Source organism: Vicia villosa, linkage group LG7, assembly GCF_029867415.1.
Source record: "Vicia villosa cultivar HV-30 ecotype Madison, WI linkage group LG7, Vvil1.0, whole genome shotgun sequence".
Classification (NCBI taxonomy): Eukaryota; Viridiplantae; Streptophyta; class Magnoliopsida; order Fabales; family Fabaceae; genus Vicia; species Vicia villosa.
Genome location: NC_081186.1, coordinates 107,694,452 through 107,710,982, shown reverse-complemented (window position 1 = coordinate 107,710,982; position 16,531 = coordinate 107,694,452). Strand labels below are relative to the sequence as shown.

The 16,531-nt window shown below is 34.4% G+C and overlaps 1 protein-coding gene across 1 annotated transcript; it reads left to right on the top strand.

The window, feature by feature from the left end:
• Window positions 1-353: 353 nt before the first annotated feature.
• On the top strand, window positions 354-2,981 carry LOC131616463 (ethylene-responsive transcription factor RAP2-12-like). Its single transcript, XM_058887796.1, has 3 exons — window positions 354-793; window positions 1,688-2,603; window positions 2,689-2,981. The coding sequence occupies exons 1-2, from the start codon at window positions 511-513 to the stop codon at window positions 2,557-2,559; spliced, it is 1,155 nt and encodes a 384-aa protein (XP_058743779.1). The 5' UTR covers window positions 354-510; the 3' UTR covers window positions 2,560-2,603; window positions 2,689-2,981.
• Window positions 2,982-16,531: the final 13,550 nt, after the last annotated feature.

The window sequence follows — 16,531 nt, the reverse complement described above, 5'->3', positions numbered from 1 at the left end:
TTTCTAAAACAACTTAAAATTCCAAATAAAACATTTCTTAATCCTAATCCTAAAAAATTAGAATTAAAATTCTAGAATCCATACTTCAAGACTCTCCTTGGTACTACATGTTAGAATGTTTAATTTAATTCAATTCAACAAAAAGAAAAGTGAGTCAACCAAACAATAAATAGTTTGGCACGTGTGCTCCATACTGCCAAAGCCAACAAAATTACCATAAACACCAAACTTAACATACTTTCTTTCCTTATCTATACAATTTCACCACAAGGGCAAATGCGTAACATCACATCATCACATTTTTCACCCAAAAAAGTGAAAAGAATAATGCATATATAAGACACAAGTCTCACCTCATACCAAACACACCAAAAACATTCAAAACAAAAACTCTGTAAAAATCTTAACCATTCAACAATCCTTCAAAGAGATTCAATTGGGTACAAGAAAGTTTCAATTTTTTTTTTGAAAAGCCAAAGATCTGACCAGTAGTGAAAAGAGAGAGAAAAGATGTGCGGTGGTGCTATTATCTCCGACTTCATCCCAGCTACGGCGGCGGTGGGTGGTTCCCGCCGTGTGACTGCTGATATCCTGTGGCCGAATTTGAGGAAAAATGGGTTGAAGAAACCGTTTTTGCTTGACGATGATTTCGAGGCTGGGTTCAGAGAGTTTAAGGATGATTCTGATTTTGATGAGGACGAGGATGACGAGGAAGATGAAGGGTTGATGCTCGGTGTCAAAGGTTTTGGTTTTGCTGCTGGCAACAACAAATCTTCAAGGACCTTCTCTCGTGGTAACTTTTTCAGATTTTTTTTTTTGTTTTTTTGTTTTGTAAATTTAATTATTTTAATTTTCACATGCATTTGTTTCTATCATGTCCTACATTTTATTCGGTTTATATGGATTAAAAAAAATCATGTTTTCTTATTTGTTTTTCTATTTTTTAAAAAATTAATTTTTAATTAAATATTAAAGAACTGTTTTTTTTTTTTGTTAATTTGTGAAATATTTGGTTATGGTTTGTGATTTTGCTGGTTGTTAATTTTATTTATATGATTTCATTCTATGGTTTTATAGATCTTATACCAATCTCTTGAGGATTTTATTTTTATTTTTTTTATTTTTATTTTGATTTGTATTTGGTTGTAATTATTGGAATGATTTTGCAGATCCAATTTTGTGTGGTTGTAATTATTTTAATGATTTTGTAGATCCAATTGGAGTTGGATTAAGTTGCTTGTTAATTGTTTATTAAAGTTGCTTGTTAAGTGTTAAATCATGTTAAATAAATTTGGACCTTTGATTTTTTTAGGGTTCTTGTTGTAAATTTTGTTTAGATTGGTGAAATTGAATATTTGCATGATTTGGTGAAGATTATGTTTGATCAACACTTTCCTAAGTAATAGATCTGGTATAATGGAACTTGTTTGAGTTTAATTGATCTGAATAGTTAATAGTTTGAGGATTATGATAATTAATTTATCTTCAGATTCATTAACTGTTCATGAATCGGTTTTTGTGTGCTCGATACATTTTTTCGTACTCGTTACATTGAATTTTTTTGTTATTAATTCAATGTGTAGATAATATTGCATGCATTTGATTGAATTGGTTTATGTAATTTCATCATATTGTTTTGATATTATTTGCTATTTATACTGATTTTGGGTTTCGAATTCGGTTGTAGGATCGAGTGCTGCAAAACCTGTGGCGCCGAAATCAAATGAGCCAGCTGAAAAGGCTACGAAGAGGAAGAGGAAGAATCAGTATAGGGGTATCCGACAGCGTCCTTGGGGAAAGTGGGCTGCTGAGATTCGTGACCCGAGGAAAGGAGTTCGTGTTTGGCTCGGAACATTCAGCACTGCTGAGGAAGCTGCAAGAGCTTATGATGCTGAAGCTAGGAGAATCCGTGGCGCAAAAGCCAAGGTGAATTTCCCTGAAGAGAATCCTAATGCTTCCACAAAACGTGTTAAGGCGAGTCCTGAGACGCAGGTGGTGAATAAGAATCTGAACTCGTTCAAACCGAATGGGAACACAATGTTCAACTTCGGCGAGAATATGGAGAACTTCTATTCCCCTATGGATCAGGTTGAGCAGAAACCCATGGTTAACAACCAGTTTGCTAACGTGGGAGCGTTTCAGGGAAATGGATTTCAGTTTGCTGCTGCTGATGCTAATGCCTACTTCAGTTCTGAACACTCGAGCAATTCGTTCGATTATTCTGATCTAGGTTGGGGCGAACAAGGCCCGAAAACCCCTGAGATTTCGTCTGTGTTTTCCGCTCCTGCTCCTCAGCAAGGCGAAGCTCAGTTCAATCTGCAGCAGTCTAACAATGCTCAGGATATGCTGCCTATGCAAGATGATTCTGCAAAGACACTCTCTGAGGAGCTCGCAGACATCGAATCCCAGCTGAAGTTCTTCGAGAACTCGTTTGATGATAACTGGAGTGATGCTTCATTGGCGTCATTGCTCGGTACTGATTCAGTTCAGGATTGTGGAAACACAATGAACCTCTGGAGCTTTGATGACATGCCCGCCATCTCCGGCGGAGTTTTCTGAACTATGTCCGCCCCGCCTCGCCGATTATGTAAATAAAGCTACAAGTCAGTAACATTCATTTTACATTTTACATTTTACATTCGGTTTCTTGAATTTTGTTCGGTTTTAACGATTACCAATTGTTTTTAGGATTGTTGGGTTATTTATATTGTTGATGGCGTCAAGATCAAGAACAAGTTACAAGCTTAAGCAAGCGTGGAGCTTTATTCTCTTGTGGCGAATAAGTTAGTTATAGTTTTTTTATTAGTTATCCTTTTGTCTTGTCAAGAACCTTTTGAGGATTTTTCAGTTTGATGTTTATAAGGATTATATTATGTTATGTTTATGGATGATATAATTGTAAACTTGGTTGTTTTTCATTATGACAATTTTCTCCCTATGTTTGGTGGGATGGATTTATATCATTATGAATGATTTTGATATCTGGTTTGGTTGAAATAATGTGCAGTAGTTTATGCAGAGATTTTGATGTAATATATGTTCCATATAGAAATCATGATTTCAGAGATGAGTTTAATGGAGCTATACATTTGGTGTAAGGTAGGTTTATAACACCTACATTCAATGAATCATGATGGTATGTTTCATTTTCTCTTCATAGATTCAAGTCTTATTTAGGTAAAAATCTTAATCAAGTGTTTATAATTTTAATATCATCACAAGGATGAAATTAAAATATATGAATGTCATAAACGGTGTCATTTAGTGTTTTTTTCAATCTCTTTTAAATAGTGTTACAAATGCTTATTTTGGAAGTTACATTTTTATTTAATATAGAGTCGAAGTGGTTGGCGCTCCAGATGAGCTATCAAGGAAGTGCATTTCTTCCGAAAGTGAAGTGATTGGCGCTCCGAATGAGCTATCAAGGAAGTGCATCTCTTCCGAAAGTGAAGAGAATGCCTCAGATATTCTCTTAGGTGTCGGGTCGGGTTTAATAGACTAAGGTAGTGGGTTTTCATAGCATCTTGAAAGTTAAGAGAATGCCCAAGATATCCTCGTAGTTGTAGGTGTCGGATTTATAGGGCTAAGGTAGTGGATTTCCATAGCATCCTAAAAGTGAAGAGAATGCATCGGATATCCTCGTAGGTGTCGGGTTTACAGGGCTAAGGTAGTGGGTTTCCATAGCATCTCGAAAGTGAAGAGAATGCCCTGAATATCCTTGTAGTTGTCGGGTTTGCGGGGGCTAAGGTAGTCGATTTTCTTCCTTCCACAACATCTTGCTTTTTTCGGGAAGAGAATGCCTCAGATATTCTTGTAGGTGTCGAGTTTACAAGACTAAGGTAGAGAATACTTCAAATATCCTCGTAGGTGTCGGGTTTACAGGGCCCTGAATATCCTTGTAGTTGTCGGGTTTGCGGGGGCTAAGGTAGTGGGTTTTCTTCCTTCCATAGTATCTTGCTTTTTTGAGTAACTATTCCAGCTATCAAGTCGTGCATTTCTCTCAAAAGTGAGGAAAAAGCCCAGAATATCCTCGTAGGTGTCAGCAGTGGCGGTTTCAGCATGCGGCTACCTTGGTGTATTAAGTGAGAAAAAAGCCCAGAATATCCTCGTAGGTGTCAGCAGTGGCGGTTTCAGCATGCGGCTATCCTGGGCCATTGTCCAGGCTCTTCACATTTTTTTGTCAAAAAATAGGGTTAATGAACTTTTTGGTCATTCTAAATATCTCAAACTTCGTTTTTAATCCCTCTAAAATTTTCCTCTTAAAATTTTAAATTTTGGTCCCTCATGACAAAATCGTAGCTAAAATGGTCTCTAATTCGGTCGCTAATAAAAAATCATCGTTAAAACCGTCGCTAAATTATAAAAACTGTCGCTAAATTGCAGGAAGGGCCAAAAGTTAAAATTTAAAATTTTAGGAGGATCATTCTTTGAAGGAAAATCTTAGAGGGACTAAAACGAAGTTTGAGATATTTAGAGGGACCAAAAAGTTCATTAACTCCAAAAAATAAAAGAATAGTCAAAAAATTAAAAGGAGAAAAAAGGGCAATTCACATGTTTTTGTCAAAAAATAAAAGAAAAGTCAAAATTAAAAGGAGAAAAAAAGAAAAAAAGGGCAATTGATTATATCATCGGTGTTGACTGCATCCGTTGAAATAACTTTTTCAACAATGAAGATTACCAAGTCTAAATTGCGTAATAAGATCAAGGAAGTGTGGTTCAATGACTTGATGGTATGTTACACCGACTGAGAGATATTCAAGTCACTTGATTATATTGATATTATTCGAACATTCACATCAAAGGAGTCTCGAAAAGGACACTTGCCTTGTGATTTTATTTAACATGCTATTCTAAGGTTATATTTCATCTCTTTTACTTTAACTATACTTTTATTGATAAAATGACGAGTCTCTTTTATTTTGATTGATGACTATTTATAAATTATATATAATGTAAATTTGCAATCTTTAAATTTTTGCTCAGGCTTTATAATTTTTATGGCTCCGTCACTGAGTGTCAGTCAAGTTTACGGGACTAAGGTAGTGGACTTTTTAGGGTAACTATTCGACCGATGAAACTTCTCAGCAAATTTTCTTCCTTTCATAGCATCTTGCTTTTTTGAGTAACTATTCAATAGATGGAACTCCTTGGTTTTCTTCTTATCTTAAATAGCTTTCTTTTTAGATTTGACCAAGATTCTTCCTTAGGGTGTTTAGTTTGATCTTACCGGTTCGTAGAATTAGGAATCCCATTGAATCTTCTTTGTTAGGGAATCTCTTAATGCATCCTATATGATTGGAAAAAATTCTACGAAATTCCGAAAAATGCATCTCCGGACGTGTCTCATACATATACATTTCGTTCGTTTTTAAGCTATTACGAAAATACATATCTAAAATATATGTATATGAGATGCGTTTGAAGATGTATTTTTCGAAATCTAAGGCTATGTTTAGGAGTTTGGAGGGAAAGAGAGGGGAGGGCTTTGGAAAATATGAAGAATTGAGTGAAAAGAATAAAAAGATTTTGGGTAGGAGGGTTTTGGAGGATTTGATTTTATTCATAACACCAAAAACCCCATAAAATGGGGGAACTCAAAAATTGTATTGAAGGAGGGTTTTGGAGGACTTCCATAAATTTTGCAAATATCGTTTAGGTTGTTATGCTATTTTGAAAATTAAAAATTTTGTAATAATAATGAGTCTTTTATCATTCTAAACAAAATCATTTTTTTAAAAAATGTCAAATATTTTTCTATATTATTTTAAAAATTCGATTTCGAAAGCCTTCCCCTCCCCTCCCCTCCAAACTCCCAAACATAGCCTAAGGATATTTTTGAAATTTCACTAGGGTGTGGTAGAGATCCAAAGAGTGCATTATGAGTCCCTGTTCAAGCCCATATTCGAGCCCATGTTGCCATTGAGCTGCCTAGATGACAACACATTTAAATAGAAAATTTCTTTACCCACCTCCCTATGGGTGGTCACCTCCTGCGAAAAACCAAAACTACCCCTGCTTCGGAAGTTCATTTCCGAAAGCGTGTTTTTTTAAAAAAATTGACTTACTTCGGAAGTTCATTTCCGAAACAATTGTTTTGGAAGTTCACTTCCGAAATACTGCGATTTCTGCAGATTTATCAAAACACCCCCCCTCCCCCAATCATTTACCCTAAATCAAAACAAAAAGTGGCAAAGGCGAAAATTTGTGCAAACAGAATTCCAAAGCTGCATCAAGGCTCCAATCACACTGCTAAACAACATTCAAAAGCCCTCAATCCTAACACTTTGTAAGTTTTGAAATTTTTAGATCTATTATTCAAATGCATGTTATTTAGGGTTTTAATTGCATAAATGATATATGGTTAGGTTGTTAGTAGTATTTAGGTTGTTTAGAAGCATTTTGATTTGGTTTGAAGTTTGGTTTAGGGGTCTGCCATGGAAGCTGCAGAAAAGTCCATCGCAGGGGAGTTTCGGAAGTTCATTTCCGAAAACACCTCCCTCCCAGTTTTCGGAAATGAACTTCCGAATTGTATCAGAAGTTCAATTTTTTTTGTTTTTTATTTTGTCTCGCATATTAATCGATTTCAACTGTTTACAGGAACATGTCAGGCAACCAACAAGCACGCAGGACTGCGTCTTCTAAAGAGGGCGCTAAGGGAAGAAAGGGTTTTTCAAAGAAGGAGGTGAAAGAGGTGAAGGAGGTGAAGGAGGTGAAGGTGGTGAAGGAGAAGAAGAAGCTTTTGACTGGTTCTTCTTCTCGTCCCCTGGGAGTCCATGGCTCGGACGCGCAGGCTCAGCCTTCAGGCGTGATCAACGCTGATGGTTCTGATACTGAGTGGGATGAAGATTGGTATAATTATCTTCATTCGGAGGAGTTCGCTCGTCGAGAAGAATAACGTGTTTTTATTTTGTTTGATGTGTATTTTGTAACGCTCGTCGGGCAGAATAACATGTTTTTGTTTTGTTTGACGTGTTTTGTTTTGTTTTGTTCGGATTTCGGATTGTATCGCATAGTGTTTTTGTATTGGATTTATCATGTTAATAAAAATACGTACTACTGTAAGTAACAAATGACGGAGGAGGTGTAACCGGGGCCGGAACATATGACGGAGGAGGTGGATGTCCGGAGGAAGAAGAACCGGAGGTACGTCCACCGCGAGACAAAGGAGTCAATCATTGTAAGCTATAGTTTATCATTATCATCTGGGGACGTCATTTCTAAAAAATCAAGATTAAAAATAATAAGATTTTTTTCCCAATTTTTTGTAATGACGTCCCCTGATGATAATGATAAATTATAGCTTACATTGATTGGCTCCTTTGTCTCGCGGTGGACGTACCTCCGGGTCTTCTTCCTCCGGACATCCACCTCCTCCGTCATATGTTTCGGCTCCGGTTACACCTCCTCCGTCATTTGTTACTTTCAGTTGTACGTATTTTTATTAAAATAATAAATAAACGTTTTGAAATTTGGAAGCATTTTTTTCTCCCCACCACTCTCTCATCCCCACCTACCCGTGTTTAACAATATGTAACTTTAATTTTATGTAATATTATCGTTGTAATTTTCACCCGATTAAATAAAGCGAATTGTTCATTTTCTTCTGTCCAGACCTATTTTCGGAAGTGCATTTCCGAATTCCTCCAAGGGGGGTGCGCTCGGAGATGAACTTCCGAAACACCACATTTTCTGAAAAGTGACTTTATTTCGGAGATGCATCTCCGGAATCAATATTTTATATTAAAAAAAACACGTTTTCGGAAGTTCATTTCCGAAAACACCTTTTTTCCAAAAAAAAGTACCGTTTCGGAAATGAACTTCCGAAACAAGGGGTATTTTGGTAAATTCACCAGGGGTGGGCAAGAAGGTTAAGAGGTGGGTGAAGAAAAAACCTTTAAATAAGTCAATTTAAATATGCTTCATCAGCTCAAGATCTAGAATGTTGTGTTTATTGTTACTGTATTTGGACATATCTTTATGGTTGTTTTTTCAGAATTTGGTATGCAGGACTCCACTCTTTTTAAAAATCGTAGAAAGTAAATTTAGCAGAAAGGAAATTTTAATCCCACTTCAACACTATATATTTCTATTCCACCTGTCCCATATATCTAATTGGTAGAAATTTTATTTTTCATAATTTATAATTTAGCTTATATAGAGTTTATCCTCATTCACATGTTCCTTTAACATATACTTTTTTTATGGATGGAAGCATGTTCTTATAACCACCTATTTTGACTTATGCCGAATGATGTTTGTAAAGATCATTGAATAAAATACATCTCCAAATAGATTAACATGCAAAGTAATGATTTCACAAACGTTTTTTTGTTGTTGTTGATAAAGGCAACATAATTTTGTGTGAAAAACTTAGTGGCTACGGAAAACTTTTATAATTTTTTTATGGAATTATCATAATTTAAATTTTTTTTATTAATTGTTTGTGATTAAAATAATTTTAAATATAAAATAAAACAACATAAGAGTTAGCTAGGAGGAATGACGCATCTTCCTATTCCTTATATGCAAGCGCTATCAACATGACACATGAAATGTGTCTCATATAGGAAAATAATGTACAAGGTCAAATTAAAATGCATGTATAACATGTAATAACGTATTCTCAATGAGATGAGATTTTTTTTGTTTGAAAAATATTTTGAAAACATAATTATTTAAGTTTTTTTTTTTTTTTGAAAATGTGATTATTTTAAAAAAAATCACAGTTTTTACTTTTTTTTTATCAAATCAATAAATTCGATTCTATAACAAATTTTCATTATTTATCTTTATCTCTAACACAAATAAAGAATTGAAGCACAAATTTATCTTAAACAAACTTGAGTATCTCGGCCCCGCTCTCATCTTGCAGGAAAATTAAATTTTTAAATAAAAATAATTTATTTTTCTAATTCAGAATCCCCCAAATTTGCAATCTCTTCTAACAATAACAAACATCAATATACATTACAAATAATTAAATAAAATAATTTTTAACAATTGCAAATATATATTTTAAATAGTAAAATATAAATTAAAATATTAACCGTACAACTAATATTCAGTGAATCAAATCTAAATAATATATTACAAGCCGATGATCATTATAAGGATTATATCATGTTATGTTTATGGTTGATATAATTGTAAATTTGGTTGTTTTTCATTATGGCAATTTTCTCCCTTTGTTTGATGGGATGAATCTATATCATATGAATGATTTTGATATCTGGTTTCGTTGAAATAATGTGCAGTACGTGTAGCTTTTGAATTCTTGAATATGTAATGTATGCAAAGATTTTGATGAGTTTAATGGAGTTATACATTTTGTGTAAAGTAGTTTTATCTCACCGACATTCAATGAATCATGATGGTATCTTTCATTTTCTCTTCATAGATTCAAGTCTTAATCAAGTGTTATAATTTTGACATTTATCATAAGGATGAAATCAAATCTTATGAATATGTCATAAACTCTTTTTTTAAATGTTTTCTCCATCTTTTTAGAACTGTGCTTATTTTGGAAGATACATTTTTATTTGATATCTTATATAAATCCTAACCGATTTCTTTTTTTAAAAATAAATCTTTCTCTTTGCGTCGTAGTCGCCTTTCTTTACGATCACCATCAATCACAACCGGTCTTTTTCTCTAAAATATATTGTTTTCTCTGCGATCGCCTGAATTGCCACCGCGTCGTCCTTCCAGCATCGCCGCACTAGCATCTGCATAATCTTTCTCTCTCTCTCTCTCTCTCTCTCTCACGCTCCGACAACCCTCCGTCAATTTTGGATCCTCAGTCAGTGTCTCTCTCTCTCTCCCACACGCGATATCTGAGTCCGATCACGGTGATAACGACCCCAACAACATAACCACCTCTCCTGAAATTCGTGATATCGGCAAGGAGACAACTTCTTCTTCCTCATTGACAATCACAAAAATGGAGTTTCTTCCCGCTCTCGTTGTTTCAAAGATCAAGAACCACATTCCCTATTGTTCTTGAGATGGAGAAAGATCAGTATGGCACATGAGCCGAGATCTCCGCTTCCATGCCTGCTCTTACAGGGTTCTATATCATATCGTTCAATTTATGGGCAAGAAACTATCGGTAGATGTCTCTACTGCTGAGTATGAACTGTAGACTACTCTTGACTCTACTGTTCTTCAATGGTTATATTCCACAATCTTCACTGACCTGCTGACCACCATCCTGGAACTAGACACCACTACTATGGATGCCTAGAATCATTTGGCTAACACTTTTTAGGACAATCAGAATGCTCGCGTTGTCACTCTCGAGCAAGAGTTCTCTTATGGGCAAGAAACTACTGGTAGATGTCTCTACTGTCGAGTATGAACTGTAGACTACTCTTGACTCTACCGTTCTTTAATGGATATATTCCACAATCTCCACTGACCTGCTGACCACCATCTTGGAACCAGACACCACTACTATGGACGCCTATAATAGTTTGACTAACATTTTTTAGGACAATCAAAATGCTCGCGCTGTCACTCTCAAGCAAGAGTTCTCTAACACTCACATGAAGGATTTTCTCAATGTCTCTGCTTACTGTCAGCGTCTTAAGATGTTCTCTGACTAGTTGAGGAATGTTGGCTCTCTTGTCAACAACCATATTCTAGTTCTTAAATTGATATTTGGTATTTTAGAAGCTTACTGTAGTGTTGCTAACTTGATTCTCCATAGTAAAATTATTCCTGCCTTCTTCCAAGCTCGCTCCATGCTCACTTTGGAAGAAGTTAGTATAGATAAAATGACCAGCACTTGTTTTCATTCTTTCATGCACACCACTCAACATCGACTTTCTGAAGACACCTCTTAATGTAAAAACCGCCGCCCAGGCAGCCCTGCTTGCTCTCGTGGAAACTAGGGTCCAGGTGGAGAACGTGGTAACCGTTATGGTCCTCATCCTGGAGCTCACAACGTCCCTCTACCATGGTCCTCTCCTCCTTGGTAGCAACATCATCAGTACTCATCCTGGCAACCATGGGGTTGGATTCTGCCACCATGGGTTATGCCTCAGTGCTTGTATCCCACCTCTCAGCGAGCACGCCCTACCGGTCCTAAGAAGCAGCCAAGCATTCTAAGACAACGTCCTCATACATATGATGCTACTGCATAATCTCAGAAGCCGACAGACATTGAGGCCGCTATGCACACGATGTCTTTACACACTTCTGACAATCAGTGATACATGGATACTGGCGCAACATCTCACACGACAACATCACAAGGTAATATCTCGTCTTATTATCCTTTAAGTAATTCAAATAAAAAAGTTATTGTTGGCAGTGGCCACAAAATTTAAATTCATGGCACCAAACACACATAAATAACCACCTATCACCAACTCTTTCACTTAAACCATGTCCTGCATGTCCCAAAAATTATTACAAATTTAATTTTTGTGAGACGACTCACCACTAACAACAATGTCACTGTTTCCTTTAGCCCTTTTGGTTTTAATGTATCTGATTTTCAGACGGGGATCCCTCTTATTAAATGTGACAGCCGTGGCGATCAATATCCTGTCACCACTCCCTCCAGTTTTGTCGGTCTTATGTCAAGTCTCTGGCATTGTCGTCTTGGTCATCCTAGCGTATCTGTTTTAAATTCCCCTCGCAAAAATAAGTTCATATATTGTAAACCTTTTAATTCTTCTGTTATTCGTGACTCTTGTGTTTTAGACAAACATGTTAATTTTTCATTTTTTAATTCTTAAATTACAACTTTGATGCCATTTGATATTTTACATAGTGATTTATGGACGTCTCTAATTTTAAGTTCTGTTGGTCATAAATATTCTGTAACATTTTTAGATGATTTTACAAATTTCCTGTGGACCTTTCCTATTAGCAAAAAATCTAAAGTATTTGAAACGTTCAAGTCACTTACAAAACTTATTCAGACACAATTTTTGCAAACTTTAAAATCTTTTCAATATGATAATGGCAGTGAATATAATAATGAGCTATTTTCGAAAATATTGCACTTATCTTGGCCTTATTTTTCATTTCTCCTGTGCTCACACATCCTCACAAAATGGGAGAGCGAAAAAAAATAATAAGAACCATTAATAATATGATACACACTATGCTAGCTCATTTTTTCATTCCCACATTGTTTTGGCATCATAGTCTTCACACGACAACTTATCTTTTAAACATTCTTCATTGTAAAACAATTCAAAATCAGTCACCAACACAACTTTTTTATCACCGAAATCCCACTTATACATATCTACGAGTTTTTGGTTATCTATGTTATCCTTTATTCTCGTCCTCTAACATTCATAAGTTACAACCTCGCTCTACTCCATGTGTCTTTTTGGGTTATCTGCTGAATCACAGAGGCTACAAGTGTTATGATTTCTCAGACAGAAAATTATTAATTTCGAGGCATGTTATCTTTGATGAAACTCAATTTACCTTCCCCAAGACACACCCTCCTTCAACTCACTCTTATAACTTCCTAAATGATAACCTAAACCCTTACTTGGTACATCAGTGGAAAAATTAAATATCACCACTTGTTGCACATACCCAACCTGTAACGCCCGGAAAAATAATTATTTTCTTAATTTAGTCATTTGTGATGTTTATTGAAATTTTCGCGTTTTGAGACGATTTAGTCGGTATTAGTTCGGGATAGCGGATCGATATTTAATCGAAAATTTTAATATTTTTAGTATTAGAAATATTAATGAGTTAATATTTAGCGTTTTGGGAATTTTCCGAGTAACTAAGATTTGACCGGAAATATGAGATATTGAGTTATTAGAGGATTTTAGCAGTATTTATTTTATTATTTATTTAATTAATTTGGTGTGTTAATTATTTATTTAATTAATTGGTCTGTTAATTGATATATATTAATTAACTTGGTGTGTATATTTGTGTCTATTTAATTATTGGTGTATTTGATTTAGTAACTAAAATAGAAATAATAAATAATATATATTTTATTGGGCTTAATTATTAATGTTAGGAGTAAATAGGGGGTGTTATATTTAGGCCCATATGGTATAGTTAGTAAGGGTTAATGAGTGAGGGGTACCACTTTTCCATTCATTTTTTCTTTTCATTTTCGGAGAGAGGCAGAGAAAGAAGAAAGGAGAAAAAGAGAAAAGGGGAAGAACAAGAAGAGGAACTAGGGTTTGAAGGTGAAATTGAAGAGGTAAGGGGGAGAATCTTTATTATTATGGGTTAATATAATTGGGTAAATGGATAACTAACATGATTAGGTTTTGTTATGTTGAAATTAGAATTTTATTTGAACCATTGTAATGTTGTGCGATGAATGAAAACAATACAATGGCAGAGGTGAACTGCCGACCGGCACACCCTAAATATGTTTGCGTTTTCAGCACTGTGCACTATATTGTTTTGCTTTCTGTTTCATGTATGTGCCATATATCATTGCCATGTCTTTGTATAATTATTAATTAAGATATATATGAATACATAGTGAAATGGTGTGATGTTTTTTTGTAAGCAAGGGATATATTGAAGGGAGAACTAGGGGTTCTCCAACCCGGATACAAAAGCGACCCAAAGCCGACAAAAAACAATATTACAACCAATTACAATTACGACAAATAAGACCAAGGATCTTTGAAAAAATCGTAAATAAATAATGAATTACATATGTTTAGTATAATAGTATATTCAAATGATAGATTATGCTTAATATATGGTGAGTTTCATGATAAATAATTAATATAAACAGAACATAGTAGCATGTCAATAAATACTTGATTTTCCCTCTGTGCACTGTAGCAGAAAATAGAGTTTAGTTTAGGAACAAGTTTTGGAATGTAGGTATATTAATTTGTGATGAATATATAGTTGAATTAATTGTAAAGAGTTAGTTTAATTGGAATATAATTGTTACATTAGAAAACAAAATAAAATACAAAATAGTCCCGTTTAATCGAATAGCGGAATTAAGCGGTATAATTAGTTGTCTGGAATTTGATGAAAATTTACGTGGTAGCTAAGTTTAATTAGTAGATTAACGTGGTAGTGTTATTTTATTGAAATTGTGCTATTTACGAACTGACCAAAATAGTGTGGATTTGAATATCTTTTATATTAAATATTGATTTTGGAATAGAAAATGAAATAGTAAATTAGAACTAATGTAGTGTAATTATCAATTGGTTGATTTACTTAATAGTTGAATTAATTTCACTAAGTTTAATTGATTGGAATAAATTTGGAATTAGATCAATTATTCGGTTTTGTCGGTAAAGTACGGTATCTTGAGAATTTAACCGTAATTGTATTTTTGGTCAAATGCTAATGAATTGATACTTGGTTTAGAAGTATGTTCTTATATATTGTTGACCAATATGAATTAACATGAGATGGTATGATTTACTAGTGTTAATTGTATTTTGCGAACCGTAATTGAATATTGTTTCTATTATGTGGTTTGGTATCAATGTGTTGTGAATATTGTGTACAATGTGATATATAATTCATAGAGATGAATTATTGTTGGTATGCGGTAAGTTAAGATTGATGAGATAATCTTAATTGCGTAGTTGGTTGGTAATTGTACATTCATTCATGACATAGTCGACTTTATTGTGGAAGCGGTGAAACTGTGGGTTCACATGGTAATAGACGGTGATCCTTGAATGGAAATAGACGTAGAATACGTTGATCCTTAATTGGAAACATACGTGGTGGCTTTGATCTTGTCCGGATCGGAAGCGTGACTTGGATTCTAGATATTGAATCGGAAAGCGGTGAAACGTTGGGTTCACATTGCGGTACCACATGCATAGCGTTCCATATCTTGCATTGAGTCACATTAGAACTATATGCGATAATTGAATATGTGAAGTTGATGTAGTTGTGATATGTGTATGAGGTTGATAATCAAAATGAGTGATGTTTGAATACATATTTGATTAAATGTGTGAATATGTGATAATTATGGTTGTGTGCGCAATTGAGAATATAATATTGGAATTGAAATATTATACTCTTTATACTTGTTGTATACTTGATAACATGTGAAATATAGATTGATTATTATTATCTACATGGTTATACATAGTGTGGTTAATTACTTGAATTGTTGATTTAACCATTGTATCTTATTATACTTTCTTCATAATGATTCGTATTCTTACCCTTCTGTTTTAATGTTGCCCTCGTTTGGCGACATGCAGGTTCTGGAGTTTAGTAGCTCGTGCGTGATCTAGCCGGGGATTCTTCTGTGTTTGTTGGAGATTAGGTAGTGAGTCGATGCTCTGGTCATGTAACACGGGGTAGATTAGTCGTGTTGAACTCATGTTTCTATTTGGTTATGTATTATGTTTATGACTTGAGAACTTGTTATTTGGCTACTTGTTGTTTGAGAGGCTTTCAAGCCAAATATTCTGATTATGATTTATTTTATGTTGAGATGATTATTGAGATATGATCATGGTATGGGACATGAATCATTTTATGAAATACATGAGTATTTTTGTATTTTCTGCTGTGAATGCATATTCTGTGTGAATTGTAATTAAATGTTTAGGTGTTATTTGAAATGACCAGGTGTATCGTATATTGTAGATAAATGCTGTCGGTTTTTAAAAGCTTTTAGTTTTTGAAAACATCGATGTGACACCCTTTTGAATTATATGCATGCTTATTCTCTGATTATATGCTTATCTATTTTGGGGTATAAAAGGGGTGTTACACAACCAACACCAGCAACCCCAACTGACTAACCACCCTCACCCAAAAACCAACAATCACTATTTCATAACTCCTCGACCAACTTTCCCACTACAACCTCCTCTTCCTCACCACCACCAATCCAACCACATCTACCTCCAACTACATGAACCACCACTCGTGTTTTCTTTTTGAGAAGAACTACAAATGCTCTGACTTCCCTATTACACATAAGGGATATATTAAGATTGTTGCATTTTCCAAGTTTGCAACTGTGTGAATGAAGAAATGAATAGGGAAGTTCAAAATCCTTTATCAAAATCCTTTAATGGTTAAGATTCATCATCATGTTCTCATATGTGTCATTTTTACGTGACAGCATGTAAATGAATCTGATCCATTAAATTTTAAATTTAAATTTTCAAAACTTTCGTAAAGAAAAAATAGAGCATATAAAAAAGAACAAAATTTATGTACAATTCCTTATACGTGATTCTTACTATTTTTCAATGAAAATATGATAAATATATTTAAATATTATTGAGTGAATGAAAATAGAAGAAATTTGCATATCAGTAAAAGAAAATTACACACTTATCATATTTTCATTGAAAAATTGTAAAAGCCACACCTAAAGAATTGTACATAAATTTTGTCCTATAAAAAATAGAGATGAGACTCGTGCGATTTTGTCGGCTAAATTCAATCATTATGTCAGTTTTCATCCTAATGGACAAAGAAATCATATAATGAACTGCATAAGATATTTCTTCTACACATGTTGATTATAATATATTAAATGAAGTAACATTTCAAGCAATCAAACCGT